Raw genomic sequence first — 19,327 nt, 5'->3', positions numbered from 1 at the left:
AAGGTAATGTTGGGGTTGGAAAGGCTAGAACAATGTGTTGGGCCCTTGCCTTGTACACAATAGACCAAGGTTTGATCCCTAGCATCCCACATGATCCCCCAAGCACCATCAGGAGTAACTTATGAATGTAGAGCTAGGAATGACCCCTGAGCAACACTAGGTGGAGACCAAAAGCCAAAAACAAAAAAGACGAAAGGAAAAGAAGTTAATTTCAGCATTCCTTTACACTGGCCTGTGAGTAATAGGTTTAATAAGCATTTAATAAAATGAGCTTTGAAAGGTGGAGCAATATTATAGTGGGTAGGGCTATGCATTATCAGAATCTGGGTTTCATCCCAGGCACCAAATATGGTCCCTTGAGCCCTGTAAGGAATGATCCTTGAATGCAGTGCCAGGAGTTAGCTCTGAGCACTGCCAGGTGTGGTGAAACAATGAGCTTTGAGATCAATAGTACTCAACTTTTTTCTTTTTCAATTGAATCACAGTGAGACACATTATTACAAAATTGTTCATGATTTTCAGTCATATAATGTTCCAACACCCAAGTACTCAACTTTTTCAATCCCAGTGCACCTGAGGATAGAAGCAGATGCAATAGTTCAGTCCTGACAGTGACTGGGTGGCAGGTGAGATGATGCAGAATTACATTCTTGTTAGGGAGACAAGCAGGGGTAAATGATTTTAAAGGTTTGATCATTCCTTATCATGTTGAGTGAAGTAAGCCATAAGTAGAAAGACAAACACAGGATGATCTCACTTATCTGTGATATACAGAATATTGGATGAGCAAATGTATTGTAGTAAAGGAGGGATGCCTGGATCACCCTTGACCCCAATGTTCAGAGAGGAGAGGGACAGGGAAGGAAAGAAATCAAGGGGAGAAGAAAGGGGAAGCAATTGGTGAATAGGAGTCAGGACTTCAGTTATACTGGTGAAAAGGGTGAGTGTTATAGCCATATATCCAAAACAAAGACTCAACAACACTGGAAACATGAAATCTAAACTGCAACCACTGGAACATTGTAATGTGCCTGTTGTATTGACAGGATGGGGGATGGGGTAGGGTTTGGGGATAGGGACGGAATATGAAAACACTGGTGGAGGGAAGTTTACACATAATCGTGGGACCGGTACTGAAATATTATATGCCTAAAATTCAAGTATCAATGCTTTGTAAAACACAGTTCTTTAACTAAACAATTTTAAAACACATTTGATTATTTCTACAACCAAACTCAGAAAGGTGCCCTTCAAGAGAGCAGGCTGTGTGCATGAGTGGGGGGCAGGGGGGCGGGGTTGGGAGCGAATCTGGAGATTGGTGTAGACAAGTTGACACTAGTGATGGGATTTGTTCTGCAATACAGAATATCTAAAACTCAACTATGAATAACTTTGTAAATCGCCGTGTTTTTATTCCAGTGGTTTTCTTTTATTGAAAAATTAGAGCATATAGACCACCAAGGACAGTAGAAGGAACTGTGTGTATTATTGTATATGACTAAGTAATAACAGGATTGCTCTGTTCTTTAAGATGATGAGAATAGCTATTGCATTTTTTTAATTTAATTTTTATTAGTGAAACACTATGAGGTACAGTTGTAGACTTACAAATTTTTGTGCTTGGGTTTCAATTATACAATGATCAAATACCCATCCCTCCACCAGTGCCCATTTTCCACCACTACGGGTCCCAGTATCCCTCCCACCCCCAACCCCACACCTCACCCTACCTCTGTGGCAGGGCATTCCCTTTTGTTCTCTCTCTCCTTTTGGGTGTTGTGGTTTGCAAAAGAGGCATTGAGTGGCAATCATGTTTGGTCTATAGTTTACTTTCAGCATGCTTCTCCCATCCTGGGAGGATCCTCCCAACACCCTTTATTTGGTGCTCCCTTCTCTATCTGAGCTCTTTTCCCCTAGCATGAGTGGCTGGCCTCCAAGCCATAGAGCAAAATTCCTGGTACTAATCTCGGCCACTCTTAGGTGTTAGTCTCCTATTTTGTCACTTTATGTTCCCCAGATGAATGCAATCTTTCTATGTCTATCCCTCTCTTTCTGACTCATTTCACTTAACATGATACTTTCCACGTAGTACCACTTGTATGTAAATTTCATGACTTCATCTTTTCTAACAGCTACATAGTACTCCATTGAGTAAATCACCTTGTTTTAATAAAATTTCCAAAATGCAAAAAAAGTTTCATCATTCTTCTATATTCCCATCCAAAACCCATACTTGAAGTAGGGTAAAATAATCTACCTGAGAATGTATGAAGTTGGGAATTAGATTCCATGTTCTGTTATTACAAGTATAATGCTCTTATAACTGCACTACACCACTGATTTCAGTGAAACACATGGAATTTTTCATTTTATTATTTTACAATGTGTATGATAGAGCAGAGCCTGACAAGCTACCTGGGACATATTCGATATGCCAAAAACAATAACTAAAACGGGCTTCATTCCCCTGACCCTCAAAGAGCCTCCAATACAGCAGCATTGGGAAGGACAAATCAGGAGAGGCTGATAAAATCTTAGGACTGGGACTAATGGAGACGTTACTGGCGCCTGCTAGAGCAAATTGATAGACAAAGGGATAACAGTCATACAGTGATATGATAGAAAAAAGTAGTTAGAGGATCTCACAGATTCAAACCAATATAGACCAAAATAATGCCTCATATGGGGCTGGAACAATAGCACAGTGGGTAGGGCATTTGCCTTGCACGCGGCTGACCTGGGTTCAATTCCCAGCATCTCATATGGTCCCCTGAGCACCGCCAAGGGTAATTCCTGAGTGCAGAGCCAGGAGTAACCCCTGTGCATCGCCAGGTGTGACCAAAAAAGCAAAAGAATAAACAAAACAAAAACAAAATAATGCCTCATGTGTTTTCAATATTGGTGTAAACAGAAAGCCAAACTAAGATTTTAGTAATGATGAAAGTTCCAGGAAACCCCTCCCTCACCAGTATAAAGAAAAGCATGAAGCTCTGAAAGGGGTTATAGTTAATGGATTATTACAGAACTACCATGGTACCTTTCATCTATCCAGTTTTTTAGCAGTCAAAAAGAATATAAATCAGAATCCAAGAAAGTTGTGGTAGAACAATGCTACTAGCAAATTTATGTCACCTAATAATTGGGACTAATAAATACTCAAGGACAGTAGAAACAAGGGTCGGGAGGATTTGTCTACGGTTGGAAGCCTGCCTCAAGTGCTGGGGTATAAGGCAGTTGGGATAGAGAAGGGGCCACTATGACAAAGACAGTTGGAAATGATCACTCTGATTAGAACTGCATGCTGAAAGTAGGTAAATGAATAAACATGATTACCCCTCAGTATCTGTACTGCAAACCATAATGTGGCGGTAGGGAACCTGGGGTTGGTGGTGGTGGGAAATGTACACTGGTGGAGGTATTGGTGTTGGATTGTTATGTGGCTGAAACCTGATCAGAAACAGCTTTGTAACTGTGTCTCTCACAGTGACTCAATAAAAATAAATAAATGCACAACAATTAATATAAAGAAACATAGTAAGGGAATAACAAATGGCCAAAGGCAGCACAGTCTGAGAACCTGTCTACAGAACTGAGCTTAAAATAGTGGGGTTATGATGGGGCAGGGGAGGTGGAGGTGAGTTGAGGGGGTACATTATACAATGGCAGAGGGAAACAGACACTCTGGTAGAGGGTGTGGTATTGAAACAGTATGTATGAAACTCAATCATAAAGTTTTGTAAATTACAATGCCACCAGTAAAATTTGTAAAGGAAAGTAACCCACACAATTCATAGTTAAATTGCTAAGCCAAAGATGATGGAACTAAAATGCAGACTTACTTTGAATCTCACAGACCCTCAGTGAAATTGTGAATTCTCTCAAACAGAAACTTGATAATGTAAATTTATGTAAATTTTCCATTTTATAAAAAGGTAAAGGCCCTCCCGTTGATCGTTGATTTGCTCGAGCGGGCCCAGTAACGTCTCCATTGGAGACTTTTTTCCATTTTATAGTCTCAGTTAAATTTTGTAATAAAAATTCTCTTTCTTGAGTTCATTTCAGAAGTATTAAACAACTGCTGCTCTTGAATTAGTCTTTATACTAATTTACAATAGGGAATTTCCAATAGGGAATAGACAACAATCTGATCTATGTCTGTGATAATTACTATTCTTAGTTTATAAAATCTGTGATTTAAATATGGTTAACAAGCCCCTTCATTTAAAAGTACAATTACCTGAGGATAAGCTTACAAATTAGATGAGGATTGACTCCGTCTTACTTATTAAAGAATAAGGATAGATTTTCTTTTACACCTATAAAGCCTATTTACTCAGACAATAAACTTACTGTGTTTACTATTTATGAAAATTAAATATCTGTAATCCATACAGGCCTTTGGGGAGAGAGGTGCTCTGGGATAACCTGGCTGTGCTTGGGGGACCAAATGGTGATGCTGGGATCAAATCATGGTTGTGGCCACACTGAAAGCTAGGCAAACACCTTAACCTTTATAATATATATCATCCCAACTGATCTTACCAGACACAAGAGCTGGGGGATAAGGCAGTTGGGATAGGGAAGGGACCACCATTTTTTCCTCTCTCTGATCACACCAAAAAACACAGAAGAATGTTTCCGCTGGCATATTCTGAGACTTAGTAGCACAAAAAGATGACTGCTTAGGACCTGTGAAGATCAACAACAAACTATCTTAAGAGGGTTTATATATCCGTAACAGTTTGTGCTTAACAGACTCATTTTGGCTACTGGTCATTAAGATGCAAGTTTGTGGACTCACTTGAACAACTTAGTTTAGCAATATCTGCTGCATAAGCTTCAAATTAAAAACACAATTGAAGAGTCATTGGAGTTCATTAGATTTTAGGACTAATAATCATTTTCCCTAAATTAAGATCAAGTTTACACTTATTAATTTCCTTTTTGTTCCACATTTAATTATCAATTCAGAAAATTACTGTTTTTAAAGATTTTATATGTAGTTCACGCTTCATTAATTTTATTGACTCTAGAGTTACCGAAAAGTGAAAAATGTCTTTACTAAGTAAGTCCTACTAACTAGAAAGAAATATTAGGAAATTCTTTCAATTTTATTTTTTGCTTCTGAAATACCAATCAAAATACATTTTTCATATGTTAATAAGACTAGTTTTCCTTACTACTAGACCATAAGAAAATATAAAGTCACATAATTTGCTGCGATGTGTATGAATCTGGAGAGTATACCAAACAGAGTGAAGTCAGGAAGAGGGAGAAGGGCAGACATTGAATGAATTCACTCATATGCCAGATATAAAGAAACACAGTACGGGAGTAGAAAACACCAAAGGCAATAGAAAAGAGCAGGAGAACGGGCTTCAGCAGGAAGTTTGCCACTGGAGTGGGTGTGGTGGTGGAGGATAGGTCAGGGAAGGAAATACTAAACAATAGAGGAGGGAAAACGTGCCAGCCATAGAGGTAGGCTGGGGGGATGGGAGGGAAATTGGGAACATTGAAGGGAATGCTGTTGGAACACTGTATACCAGAAACTCAAAAATAATTTTTTACTCTGTAATTCAAAATAATTTGAAGATTTTTTTAAAAAACAGGATGACTTAACATGGATATTTTAAAACTTCCTTTAAAATAATACATTCTATTTTGTAAATAGTTCACTGAAAAATACACAGGCTAGTATCTTTAATCCTTTTATTAAATTTTACTGCTTATCAATGTTGAACTGGGTAACACATATTGTTGAACTTAAAATTTGGTCCTTTAAAATATATTATTCTTCCTATAAGAAAAATAAACTGTACTGTTGCAAAACAGAAATATTTGGCATAGGACTCTGAGTGAGCTTAAAAACATGAATTAGGAAGTATTTCAATTGTACCAAGGAACCTTGTAGAGTTCACCTAGAAATGTTGGACAGAACAGTTGGCTTGCTGTTATTAGCCTGGCTCTGCCTTACAGGAGGACAGATCTATACGGGGTACATAAGAAGATGCTGAAAACTCACAACAGCCACAGCATCACTTACTCAAAATGAACCAAAATGCAATACAAAATGGTAGGTAACAATAGAAGAACAATCTCTAGCTTTTCCAATAACTGGAAAGCAGGGTGCAAGATTAGAACAAGTACCTCACTTGAACAATACTCAGCATGTTTCTAAGACTCTGAAGGTGAGAAACTTCATTAATACACGGTGTCTTGTGCACAAATACAATAGTTTTCAAGATACTGGGGACAACCAGAAAACATTTAAAGTAAAAAGAAATTCAAACTGCTTAATCTTCCAGTATTCTCTTGAGTATTATACCCAAACCACCTTTGGCCACTTGCAATGGTGTCTTTTCTTCTTTATTCTCAATGTAAATACTGGCTCCATGGGTCACCAGCACTTTTGCTTCTTCTACTCTCTCCTCATCACAAGCTAAGTGTCTGAAATAGAGGACCACAAAGACCAATTAATCACTACCAATGCTATGTCACAGTCTCAACTGTCTACTATTATGTAGTGTAGTATGGCAAAGTTTTTAATAAGGAAAAGAAAATCAATTTGCATAGAAAAGGTTATTAGATGCTAAAATTCAGTGAATCATCCTTGTAATACAAGATCATAAGTCAATAGTTCTGGTCCTACCAGCCTAAGGATCACCATCTTTATTTTATTGGGATTAGGAAATTGTCTAAATTGTCTAACAAAACACATGCAATAATTCTGGGTAAGAAATTAGAAAAGTAAAAATTCATAATCTGCTACTAACAATTTGCATGACTTAATTTTTTTTTATTTTGGGCCATACTCATCAGTGTCCAGAACTTACTGCTGGTTATGTGCTAAGGGAAAAATCCTGGTGGGAGCTCAAGGAACCAAATGGGATGGTGCAGATCAAATTCAGTCCATCAATGTGCCAGGAAAGCACACTATCTGTTGCACTATCTCTCTAACCCCATGCATGGTTTAAACTTTAGTAGGACAATTTAAAGGATTTTATCACTTGATCCTTATAATATACCTTATTAATTGGCAAGATATTGTCGTGTACAGTTAAAATTGACAGAATTGAAGCCCTTGCCTATGATAAGCAGTTACCAAGTGGGGTTGGGGTGGATCTTTTTAGGTCCTTACACTCTGCCAAGCAGGGTATTTATTAGAGACTTAACTTTTTTAAAAATTTTAAATCTTGCAGCAGTCTAGCAAGGAAGAAATCTTTATCTTCATATTATGGAAGAGGAAATTAAGACACAGTAAGAATTAGAAACTTCCCCCATGTTACTTAATAAAAAATACTTAGCGTAGTTGGCAACTGGTCAAGTTTGTATTGGGGAAACAGCTATTCCAAAATCCTAGGTTCTTCCCAGGCCCCTGTGGATACCTAGAGGTATCTGATTCCAATATTATCTTCTGAGCAACTCTGACTTTCAAGGACAGAAGAGCTAGATTGTGTAATTAATCTTTCTAAATAGAGTTGATCCTCAACACCACCTGGGGTTCCCACAAGACCTCAAAGTGTGATCCCTGAGCTCAGAGCCAGGAGTAAGCCCCGAGAACTGCTGAGTGTGGCCCCCAAGCAACAAAAAAGTAGCTTAAAGTCAAAGTGAAAAAACTAAAATTCACTTTGGATGAAAAAGACTCAATTTCTGGGTCAGAAAAGGCACCATATAATGGAGAGGGAAAAGCATTACAAAGTAAAGGTCAGGATGGAGAATAGTGTCAGTTCAGTCACATAAATCAATTCCAGCTGGATTTGAGTTCAATGAAAATCAACAACAATAAATTCTCAACCCAAACCAAACCAATGCATTTTGAAAGCCTGCGGTAAAAGACAAGTGAATATTTAACTAACTTCAGGGTGAGAAAGGAATTTCTAGTCATGGGGAACATGAATAAACATGACTTCATAGAAGTAGGAAACTTCTGGGGTCTGGGGGAAGGAACAGTTGGGGCTACACTAGTGGTACTTGGGGGGGGGCAATGTGGTCCTGAGGACTAAATTGGGATCTGCAGAATTAGAGAACATCATATTTTTTAAAAAATTATGAGCAATACTATAAAAAACAAACCAGGAAAATATTTTCGGCTTGATGGAAGAAAAGGTTAATATTTTTTTCTATGTCATAGTCAAGGGCACTTACAAAAATCACTAAAAAATTAATTCTCCAAAGAAAAGGGAGCAGAAGTCACAATTCAAAGAAGAAATGTAATTAGTCATAAGCAAAAAATGCTTAATAAAAGATCATGTAAATTATAACAGTGAAACATTTTCACATATTAAAAAGAGTATTTTAGTGTTGGGGAGGAGGTAATAAGTACTCTCAAACTGCTGCTAGTAGTGTATAGTGTTACAACTCCTCTGGAAGTAATATGGCAATATATAATAACAGTCTCAAAATGTGTGTTTTTGTTAACCTGGCAATTCTACTACTAGGAATCTTTAATAAGATAATCATTAGGAGTATGGTGAAATATTTTTAGGGGGTAAGAGGTTGGACAATTTTTTTGTATTGAGGACATTATTTGTATTGACATATTTTATTGAAATTTTTTGTATTTAGGACATTATTTGTATTGAAGAAAACTAAAAAAGAAAGGAATGATTAAATTATGGCGCATCCAAAAGTTAGAACTGGATATAGCCACTTATCACTGCAAAGTCCTTATACAATTATCATGAAAAGAACAAGCTATAAAACTATATGTATGGTATAATTCTAATTTTGTAAAAAAAAATTTAAAATGTAAGATATGGGCATGTGCCCATAAAAAACTGGGAGAAAACACATACAAATATCATCGATGGTTTTTTATGAGTAATAAAATAGTAAGCAATTTTTATCTTCATACTTTTGAGTAACTCTCCAATTTCTTTGCATAAATGGATTTCAATGATGAGCAGAATAAAAATTAATTATGTGTAAGAATTAGTGCAAAGGGGCCTAAAATCAGGTAGAACACAAATGACTGCTACTTGTCACTTACAGAGGAGTGTTACCCTCAGTATCTTGGATATTTGTGGAAGCTTTGTAGTACAGAAGAATATGAATCATCTTCAAGTTACCCTTGGCTGCAGCCCGGTGCATTGCTGTGGCCTCATAATGGTCCTTAGCATCTGGGTTAGCCCCACTTTCCAGTAACATGACAGCGATCTGGAAAGATGGAGAAGAAAACAACGCAGAGATCTATTTGTAGTCACAGACATATTTAGAACTCAAAAGAAAGTAGCTGAGGAATAGAACTCTACCTCATGCCTGTTTTTGGATGCTGCATAATGTAATGGAGTACAGCCATTGTGATTGACAGCATTCACCTGAGCACCTTTTCCCAGAAGGGCTTTTACAATGTCATCCCGGCCAGCAGAAGCTGCAATGTGAAGAGGAGACCAACCTGCCTGCAAGAGAGATAGGGAAAATACTCAGAAAAGAATTTTAAGTTGAGTTCTTGAGCTCATGAAAAACAAATTTGTGGTATAAAAAGAAACAGATAAAAAAAAGAAACAAATGGCAGGGATTAATATCTTACCCATATGTTCCCCCAACCAAAAAAAGTTCTGATTCAGCAGATGTTCTTGTTTTGTTTTGGGTTTTGGGCCATACCCAGTTGTGGTCAGGGATTATTCCCAGTTCTGAGCTTAGGGATCACACCTGGAAGGGTTCAGGTGATCAGATGGGGTGCCAGGGATTGAACCCAGTTCAGCTGCATACAAGGAGAATGCTCTACCCACTGTACTATTGCTCCAGAACCCCAGATGTTCATATTTTTAATTAGTATCATCATGGTGTGGGCTAGAGTAATAGCACAGAAGTTAGAGCATTTGCCTTGCACATGACTGACCCGGGTTCCATTCCTCTGTCCGTCTCGGTGAGCTCAGCAAGCTACCGAGATTATCCTGCCCGCACGGCAGAACCTGGCAAGCTCCCCGTGGCATATTCGATATGCCAAAAACAGTAACAAGTCTCACAATGGAGCCGTTACTGGTGCTGGCTGGAGCAAATCGATGAACAATGGGAGGACAGTGCTACGGTGCAGTGCTATCATCATGGTACACTCAAGAAGGTTTCCCGTCTCCACATTTTAAATCAAGCCAGGTCTATTAGCTATATTTGATAACTTGAGTACAGGGAGTTGGGAGAGTTTCCTGTTAAGACCCCCACTGTTACTCCAACTGGTGGCATAAAGAGCTGCTTGGAAGTTCAAATAAAAATGTCTCAAAAGAGAACAAAATGGAATGCCCTGCCACAGAGGCAGAGTGGGATGAGTGGGATGGGGGGAATGGAGGGATGGAGGGATGGAGGGGTGGGAGGGATACTGGGATCAGTGGTGGTGGACAATGGGCACTGGTGGAGGGATGGGTACTCGATCATTATATAACTGGAACCCAAGCACAAAAATTTGTAAGTCTACAACTGTACCTCATGGGTGTTTCACTAATAAAAATTAAAAAAAAAGAAAAAAGTCTCAAAAATTTAAAAAACAACAATAGCAACTATGAGTTAAAAAATGGGGAAATAAAAACTAAAGGAAAAGGCCTAGGGATTAATGATAACTTTTTGGCAGGGTTTACAAAACAGCTACATGTGAATGGCTTAAAACAATAGTTGTTGATATTTTTATAACAGGAGACTGGCATCAGTCTGTGGATCAGAGGTTGAAAAATCATTGACATAAAAATTTTTTTCCTGTGGAGTTCAAGCCCAATTCAATCAGCTTAATCAATGGCTGAATAAATAGCAGTACTTCTACATTAAAAAAGTTTTTTTCCTTGTTAAACATTGTGGGAAGTTTGGAGACCAGAACATATACAAAAGAAAAACACCCACAATACCATAACATTTGATATACAAATTTAATTCCAATTTGTTTTCCAATTGGAGTGATAGGATGTAAAATACTGAGTAGCATGCTCTGAAATTTCTACTTATTAAATTTATTGAGCAATGTTCTGTCCTTTGGAATCATAACTTTATTGGCTGCATATTATTTTACCATAGGGATAATTACTGCATTCAACCACTCTTCATTTCCATTGTTTCACTGCTATTATCAATATCAGTTCAGTGAACAAGTGTGTAAAGGTATCCTTTCCTATAAAAATGTATCTGGGGGACTGGAGAGATAATTACAGTGGCTAAGGAAGGCACTTGCCCTCTGTGTGACCAACCTGGGTTTGATCCCTGGCACCCCATGGGTCTTTCAAGCCCGAGCGATCCCTGAGTGCAGAGTCAGGAGTAAGCCCAGAGAACCATGGGTATGGCTGCATAGCCAAACCAACAAAAATCTTCCATCCTATATTTCACAAGTGTGATCATAATAACCAATTACGTAATAAACAATAAATTTCTATATGTAACAAGAGATATTGAGGGTCAGGGATGTGGCTCGGTGGTAGAGCACATGCCTTGCATATATGAGGACATGGGTTTAATCCCCCAGCAACACCAAGAAAAAAAACTACTGAAGCATTCATTAATTTCAGCAATATTACCCCCAAATTCCAACATAATAAAAGGTTCTGGAGTCTCCTACTGGTCATCATAATACACCATAATCAGCATGTTTACTTTAAATGACAGGATATTAGTAGCAAGCTGACATTCTAAAATAAGCAAGCACTTGTTCTATGCTTGGTCACAGGGGTCACAGTATAATTTCCTAGTCATAAGAGTTTTTTATGTTTAACTGCTATTATAAATATGACTTCAATGAATAAGCAATATTTTTGATCTTAATACTCAGGCTTTAGACAACACCAGTCTGCTACATAAAGATAATGGAGGACTTACCAACTTTGCTGAGTACTTACATCATCTTTATCATTTACTGGCACTCCAAGTTGCAGCAAGAATTCAACAATGTCTGTATGACCAGCTGAGCATGCCCAATGTAATACAGTTCTACTATCCTACAAGGGAAAAAGAAAAACTATAAAATCAACATCCTTGAAAAGAAATACAAGAACTAAGGCAAGAAAACAGAGAAAAATATTGAAATAACAAATCTATAGTTTGGAAAAAGATTGGCGCAAACTGCATCCTCATGTACGTAATCTTAAACCATATTATTTGCCAATTTAAGGAAGAAACCTAAGTTTTATGTAACCTAGAAGAATCTGGGGTGGATAGAAAATATAGCCCTGAGAACAGTAGAGCAAGAAAACAATTTTAATACTTTGGCAGAAATGAAGCTTTAGTGTTTTACATTATTTATGAAGTTCTCCATCAGACACTAAGCTAGGAGCTTTTTATGTGTCATTTTATTTAATCCCTATTAACTATACAGTAGATATTATTCCCATTTTATAGATAGGGAAACTAAGGCTCCTCAGAGTAAGCAATGTATTCAAGTTCACATAGCAAAACATTGGTGAAGTTGGGACACAAACTCTCTGACTCAGAAATTTCTAGATGTTCTAGAAAGAAAAAATATTATCTTATGGGGACGAAATGTTCAAAATAAGGCTCAAACTAGAAGGTCATTTTAAAACGACATGACAAAATTAGAGAACAATACTGGTTTTGCAATAAAATTACTTTTAAAAAATCTAGCCAGAGTCAGCCATGTTTCTCAAAGGGAATCTCTCCATTCTGTTTCTGCACGGGGTGGGAGGTGAGTAGGGGAAGGTGACAGGAGGTGGCTTCCAAACAAAGCTGTGGGGTCTTAGGGTCACTCCCAGTGACACCTGGCCAAAAAGTCATGTGGTTCAGAGCCAGTGTGGAGGATGCGGTGCTGCTCAGACCCTACCTGTGCTGAGGATCACCAGGGATATCCTGGCAGTGCTTGGGGCCTGCAGAGCTATACCAGGCTTGGGAGGCTACGTAGTGCTAGAGATTGGGCACCATATGCATCCTAACCTACGTACAATTTCTATGCCCCTTTTTGGGGGTATCTGGGTCACATGTGGTGGTGTTCTGGTATCCTCGGTCTTGCTGTCTGAAGGATCATGCAGTGCCAGGGATCCAACCTGGGCATCTTAACATGCAAAGCATGCGCGCTAGCTCTGAGTTATCTCTTTGGCCCCAAAGAATCTCTTTTTGCAGCGACTGATGCATCTTAGCCCTCTGTAAAAGAAATGCTATTGTGAACTTTATTACAAAAAGTTTCACCTATCTTAACAGAGGGATGTTAGAGAAACTCACGTCTACCATCCCCACATTTTTTTCATCTAATCTTTTCCCTGCTGAGGTTGTAAAAAACAAAATCCTAAATGCCAGCCACCTCATCCCTACATATTTTAGCATATAAAAAACTAAAACCACTTTCTTACGTAGCTATGAAACTATTGTTACACTTATTAAAATTAACACCTTTATAAAATCTAATACCCAGCCTGTATTCAGATTTCCCCAATTATCTTCCACGTGGCTTTTTTCTGTTAGCTTATTCCATAAGGATCCATTAAAAATCCATATATATGTGATTGTTTTGTAAGTCATTTGATCTTGACTACCTCCCCCGTTCCCTTCCATGCCTTCTGCATGATGAAGGAATACAAGCATCATTGAATCTTTGTCTAATACTATTAAACATTATCAGAACATAATGAAGATTGGGTTGAAGTATAGCAGATACTGTATTTGCATGTGACCAACCCAGGTTTGATTCCCCAGCAACCAACGTGGTCCCGAGTCCCACCAGGAAAGATCTCAGAGTGCGCAGTCAGGAGTAAGCCCTCACCAATACCAGGTGTGGCCCAAACAACAACAAAAAGATAAATGAGGTAGAAGCAAAGGACATCTTCATGTTGAGTAACAAAGTTCTAGAATAAAAGTTTCCTGATTTCTAGTTCTCTTCCCGAGAAGACAAAAATGGAGATTTACATGCTAAGTGAAATGAGTCAGAGAGGGACAGACATAGAAAGACTGCATTCATCTGGGAAATATAAAGTAACAAATTGGGAGACTAACACCCAAGACTAGCCAAGATAAGTACGAGGAGGTTCACTCCATGGCTTGGAGGCCAGCCGCACATGCTGAGGGAGAAGGCTGCTCAGAGAGAGAGGGAAGCACTAAGTAAAGGATGTTGGGAGCACCCTCCCAGGATGAGAGATGCATGCTGAAAATAGACTATAAACCGAACATGATAGCCAGCCACTCAATGCCTCTTTTGCAAACCACAGCACCCAAAAGGAGAGAGAGAATAAAACAGAATTCCCAGCCACAGGGGTGGGGTGGGGTGGGATGGAAGGGTGGGGGGGTGGGTGGGAGGGATGCTGGGAGCATTGGAGGTGGGGAATGGCCACCAGTGGAGGGATGGGTACTCACTGTCACTGTCCTCCCGTTGTTCCTCAATTTTCTCGAGCGGGCCCAGTAATGTCTCCATTGTGAGACTTTGTTGTTACTGTGTCTGGCATATCGAATACACCACGGGGAGCTTGGCAGGCTTTGCCGTGTGGGTGAGATACTCTCCGTAGCTTGCCGGGCTCTCTGAGAGGGGTGGAGGAATTGAACTCGGCTGGGCTGGGCTGGCGGCATGCAAGGCAAATGCCCTACCGCTGTGCTATCACTACAGTGATATATTAGCTATATATTATTGTATATACACTTTTTCTATACAATTATTATGTATTTCATGTAATACTGTACATTGGGCTGGAGCAATAGCACAGCGGGCGTTTGCCTTGCACGCAGCCAACATGGCCAACCCGAGTTCGATTCCTCCGCCCCTCTCGGAGAGCCCGGCAAGCTACCGAGAGTATCTCGCCCACAGGGCAGAGCCTGGCAAGCCACCCCTGACGTATTCGATATGCCAAACACAGTAACAATAAAGTCTCATGATGGTGACGCTACTGGGCCCGCTTGAGAAATCGATATGGGCACTCAATCATTGTATAACTGAAACCCAAGCACAAAAATTAGTAAGGTCAACAACTGTACCACATGGAGTTTCACTAATAAAAAGTTAAAAAAAATAAAAGTTCCCAAATTTTAAAAAATGGAGATTTATAAATACCACGCACTCTTTCTAGGGCTTAGCGTGATGCACGTCAAAAAGGACGCAATGCTACCAATATCTAGCTTACTGGGTACACCCTCAATCTTTCCAAAGGCTTGGGGGTAAAATCAGGGACCTTAAAACAGGAGATTGGAAAGAAACACTTGGCGAAGTCATTCACTTTTGATCTTCGTTTGCGTGGAATACCTTGCTGTGCCCAGGAAAATGATAAAGTGATTTTCAAGGCCTAGCTAACCATCCATCTTTGCTACCCTTTTCTTTTCTTTTTTTTTTTTTTTGCGGGCTTTACAGCTGCCAGCACTCTGCTCGTCTAAAGAGATTAGCTCAGATCCTCCGTTTGATGCTCTAAAAGCAACACGTGAACTCTCCCGCGCAAGCTGCATTTTGTAATTGGACATACGTTTTCGTGATTAGATTATTAACGCCTGGTTCTTCCGCTCGGCTGTATCCCCTCTTAGCCAACGGCCTTTTACCAATGACGCATTTATAGAACATGAGCTTCATTGAACGCAATCACTAGTGAAATAACCCACTTCCTTAACAAGCACGATCTTTCTCAGGGGCTTCTAAGCCTATTGAGCAGTTCTGGGAATCGCGAACTGCATTCTAAGAAATAAAACTTCAGGACCTAAGTACTGGGCTATTTTTTTGACGGGGTGTGTGGGGCGACCGGCGTTCACCAGATTCCAAGTCTCAAGGCAACTCCGGGATAAAGATGGGCCATCAAGGGGGCGGGGGCATCGGGCTCCCCTGAACACGCCTTAGCCTGGGCCGGCCACGCAGCCTCGTACGGCCTGACGCCGTCAGCGGCAGAAAAGCCGGGTCCTGCTTTACCTGGTCTGTTTTAGTAGCCAGGGATTTGTCGGCCAGAATCCTCTCCTTCAACTCCTCCAGCTGTCCGGTAAAGGCCAGGTTGCAGACCATTAGGTTTGACACACACCCCTCCATTTTCCTTCCCGGGATCTCCGCACCGCGTAACGAGCGCCGCCTCACGTGGTTTGCCCCAACGGCCAATCCTGAGAACGAGCCGGGCTCCGCCCAGCCCCGCTCCCCTTCTTTCCTTTGGTCTTTTCCCAGCGCGCGGCGCCCCTGGGAGTTGCAGTCTGATGGCACTTCCGGGCTGGGCGGAGCCTCTGCAGCGCCCACCATTCGAGCCCCAGAAGAACGGAACTACAAGTCCCGGGGTCCCTTGTGGCCGCCATAGTCGAGTGGCCCGTGGAATTGGCCCAGGATGACAGCTGGAGAATGGAGTCAGGTACGGGAAGCGGCTTCGTGTGGACCCGGGGAGGGTGGTCGCTCTCGGTACCCAGACTCGGTCGCGCGAAATGGGTCCAGAGCCACGGCAGGGGAGTTCTGGGAGCCTTAAAGGGACCGTTCCCCCCGGGGGTTGGGGGCTAAGCCGAAGTACCAGGCGGAAGGGACCGACCGTTTGGAGCGGAGTATTCACTCCGGAGCTTGTCTGGCGGCTCTGGCTACCCTCCCCCTCCCTGCTGCTGCCAAAGGAGTGGAAAGAAGTAGCGATTAATTATTCTGATGACTTGGTGGAGTGGCACCAGGGCGGGATTCGGTCTCAGCGGTGATAGCATATGACACCATCGTAAGGTGATGTACTAGGGTGATGCCAAAGGCAGAGTGTGATGCCATAGGAGCCACTTGATATCTAAGGGACCTTGGTGACTCCGGAGCATGGTGACTTGATGAGGGTCAGCTTGCTACTGTCGTGTGGTGAGGGCCGTGTACTGTCACCATAATAACGATATCGAGGTTTTGCTAAAACTATTAAGCTACTAGTGCTCTTCTGTTTATGGAAATTTCAAAGAGTGCCACAGCAGGAGAGGCAAGGCTTGTTCTTTATAGGGTATATCCAGAAAGGCATTGTGCCAAAACTAGGTATTGATAAGAATACACTCAAAAAACGGACTAGTTATCTTCTATGTATCTTGTAATGGTGAAGAACATGGCAAACTTTCTGTAAAGAACCACATGGAAATATTTTACATTTTGTCAGTTAAAGGTAAACTTGAAGGATATTTTGTAGGTATTTATATGACAAGAGACAACAGGAACGTTAATAAATGTTGAAATTAAACTTTAATAATTGAGCACTTTTTGTAATATAGAACTAATAATCCGAATAATGGAATTGTTTTGGAAGGACTACCGTTTTAATTGGGACTTAGAGTCAGTGTTCTCTATCTTGAGTCTTATCTGGAATATTCATTTGTTAATGTGTTATTGTGATCTTACCTATTTAATTGTTCACATAGATAGGTATTATCAACTGTTAATATAAATCCACAAATGTTCTTGTTAAATTCTATTTTTATTTAAATACAAAATTTTAGTTTCATTATGGCTTTTTTTTCACTATGGCTTTAGATTTATAGAAAACTTCCAAAGATAGTTGGAACTTTTATAATCCAACCATTTTCCCCTACAGTTCTGTTTCTAATATTTTAGCAGCTATATGAAGTTATATTTGGTAACATAAAATTCACCCATTTTAAGCCTATACTTAAATGATTTTAGTAGCGTTACTTAGTAATAATTATCATAATTATTAGCTTTAGAACATTTTAATTCCCCCAATAAGGTGTCTTAGAGTTTTTTGTTTGTTTTCAGTTCACACCTGGGGATACTCAGCGCTTAATCCTGGCTCTGAGCTCAGGAATCACTCCAGGTGGGGCTTGGGCACCATATGTGGTGCCAGAGATCTTACTTGGGTTCAGCTGCATGCAATGCAAGCACCTTACCTGCTGTACTATTTCTCCAGTCCCTGGGGTTAATCCTCATTTCCACTCATGCCCAGAAACCATTTATCTATTTCTGTTTCTCTAAAAATTCCTATTCTGATTATTTAATCTGAAGGAAATCATATAACATGTGGTAATTTATGCCTGAATTTTTCAGTTAGCATCTTTTTCAATTATATCATGCCACAGAGCACTATTTTATTGCTGACTGGTATTTAATTTTTAGAACTTTTCTTTTTTTTATTCTGGGCCCACCCTTCAGTGCTGCAGACCACTGGGGTGACATCTGGTAGTGCTCAGCTGGCGATGCAGTGTATGGATCAAACCCAGGAGCCTGTGTATGCTAGGCATTCACTCCAGCACTCTAAGCTATCTCCCCAGCCCTAAATAATATTTATTTTTATGCATGTAACAAATTTTGTACATATACTTATCAGCTTATGGACATGTAGATTTTTCCCAAATTATACCTGTTATTACTAAGGCTACTAAAATCATTGATATGCAGATGTTCATGTGGACATATCTTTTAATTTCTATGTGGTAGATTCATGATGGTTGAATTACTTGAATCATAACACAAGATTCAGTTTAACTTTTTAAAAGAATCATAACTGTTTTCCAAAGTGCAGCATTAGTTTGCATTTCTGATAGTAACAGTAAAGATGATTTCTATTTCTCTATTTCTGTTTCTCAGCAATATTCATATTGTCCATCTTCTCTAGTGAACTGGGTATGAATAATATCTCATAGTGGTTATATTTCTGTAATAATGATCATGAGCATATTTTCATGTTTATTAAATATTTTCTATCTTCTTTGGTGAAGTTTCTGTATTAAATTCCAGTTAAAATTGAGTTTGTTTTTATTCTCTTATGTTGAATTTTTCTCAACATAAGAGAATAAATGGCTACCGAATGTAACCCGCCCACACGGCAGAGTCTGGCAAACTCCCCGTGGCGTACCCAATATGCCAAATACAGGAACAATGATGGGTCTCATTCTCCTAACCCTGAAAGAGCCTTGAATGTGGCACTTTTTAGAATCTTAGGGCTAGGATGAAGGAGACATTACTGGTGCCTGCTCGAGGCAATTGACAAACAACAGGATGATCATGATTGTGATCGTTGAGTTTTTCAAATTATATATTTATAATACAAGTCCATAGACATGATATGCGGATATATTTTCCTAGTCTGGTCCTTATCTTTTTATTTTTTGGTCACATTCGGTGGTTCTCAGGGCTTACTCCTGGCTCTGTGCTCAGAGAACACTCCTGACATGGCTCAGAGGACAATATGGGATCCCAGAGATTGACTGTGTGCAAGGCAAATGACCTACTTGCTGTACTATTATTGCTCCGGCCCTCTTTAAATTTTTGTGATGGTGTCTTTTGAAGTAAGATTTCCTTAATTGTGTTGAGGTCTAAGTTATGTTTTGGTGGGGGACTACCCTGTAGTGCTCAGGGGAAAAGTCTCAGATCAGTGCTCAGGGGATGCTCTGATGGTGCTTAAGGGAACAAGCTGTATTGGAGATTGAACCTGTATGTTTTCCATATGCCAAATAATGTGCTTCAGTTCTTGGAGTTATTTTCCTGACCCTCATTATTTTTTCT

General features: G+C 39.8%; 2 protein-coding genes across 5 annotated transcripts in view; one reads left to right on the top strand and one right to left on the bottom strand.

Annotated features, from left to right (window-relative positions):
* Positions 1-5,695: 5,695 nt before the first annotated feature.
* Positions 5,696-15,913, bottom strand: PSMD10 (proteasome 26S subunit, non-ATPase 10). Of its 2 annotated transcripts, none has more exons than XM_056125761.1 (5): positions 15,794-15,913; positions 11,811-11,909; positions 9,252-9,398; positions 8,990-9,156; positions 5,696-6,447 (listed from the first exon to the last, which is right to left on the bottom strand). In XM_056125761.1, the coding sequence occupies exons 1-5, from the start codon at positions 15,905-15,907 to the stop codon at positions 6,294-6,296; spliced, it is 681 nt and encodes a 226-aa protein (XP_055981736.1). In that variant the 5' UTR covers positions 15,908-15,913; the 3' UTR covers positions 5,696-6,293. The 2 variants fall into 2 exon arrangements, with proteins under 2 accessions (XP_055981736.1, XP_055981737.1); XM_056125762.1 differs by having other exon boundaries at positions 6,325-6,447; positions 9,069-9,156.
* Positions 15,914-16,090: 177 nt separating this feature from the next.
* The window catches only part of ATG4A (autophagy related 4A cysteine peptidase), a 110,500-nt gene continuing 107,263 nt past the window's right edge, over positions 16,091-19,327 (top strand). For all 3 annotated transcript variants that reach the window (XM_056125756.1, XM_056125757.1, XM_056125755.1), the window contains exon 1: positions 16,091-16,214. In XM_056125756.1, the coding sequence (XP_055981731.1) occupies positions 16,205-16,214 (10 nt within the window). In that variant the 5' untranslated portion in view covers positions 16,091-16,204. The remainder of the gene's footprint in view (positions 16,215-19,327) is intronic.

Source organism: Sorex fumeus, unplaced genomic scaffold, assembly GCF_029834395.1.
Source record: "Sorex fumeus unplaced genomic scaffold, SorFum_2.1 ptg000058l, whole genome shotgun sequence".
In the NCBI taxonomy this organism is placed as follows: Eukaryota; Metazoa; Chordata; class Mammalia; order Eulipotyphla; family Soricidae; genus Sorex; species Sorex fumeus.
Note: the sequence above shows the minus strand (reverse complement) of the source record. Positions and strands in the feature narration are given on the sequence as shown.

Bases quoted from the DNA above. Each gene is read 5' to 3' on its own strand.
- PSMD10 (XM_056125761.1), bottom strand. From the start codon at position 15,907: ATGGAGGGGTGTGTGTCAAACCTAATGGTCTGCAACCTGGCCTTTACC. The intron at 11,910-15,793 runs GTAAAGCAGGAC...TTTCCCTTGTAG, and splicing joins TGGCTACTAAAACAGACCAG to GATAGTAGAACTGTATTACA. The intron at 9,157-9,251 runs GTAGAGTTCTAT...CCATCTTTCCAG, and splicing joins CATCCAAAAACAGGCATGAG to ATCGCTGTCATGTTACTGGA.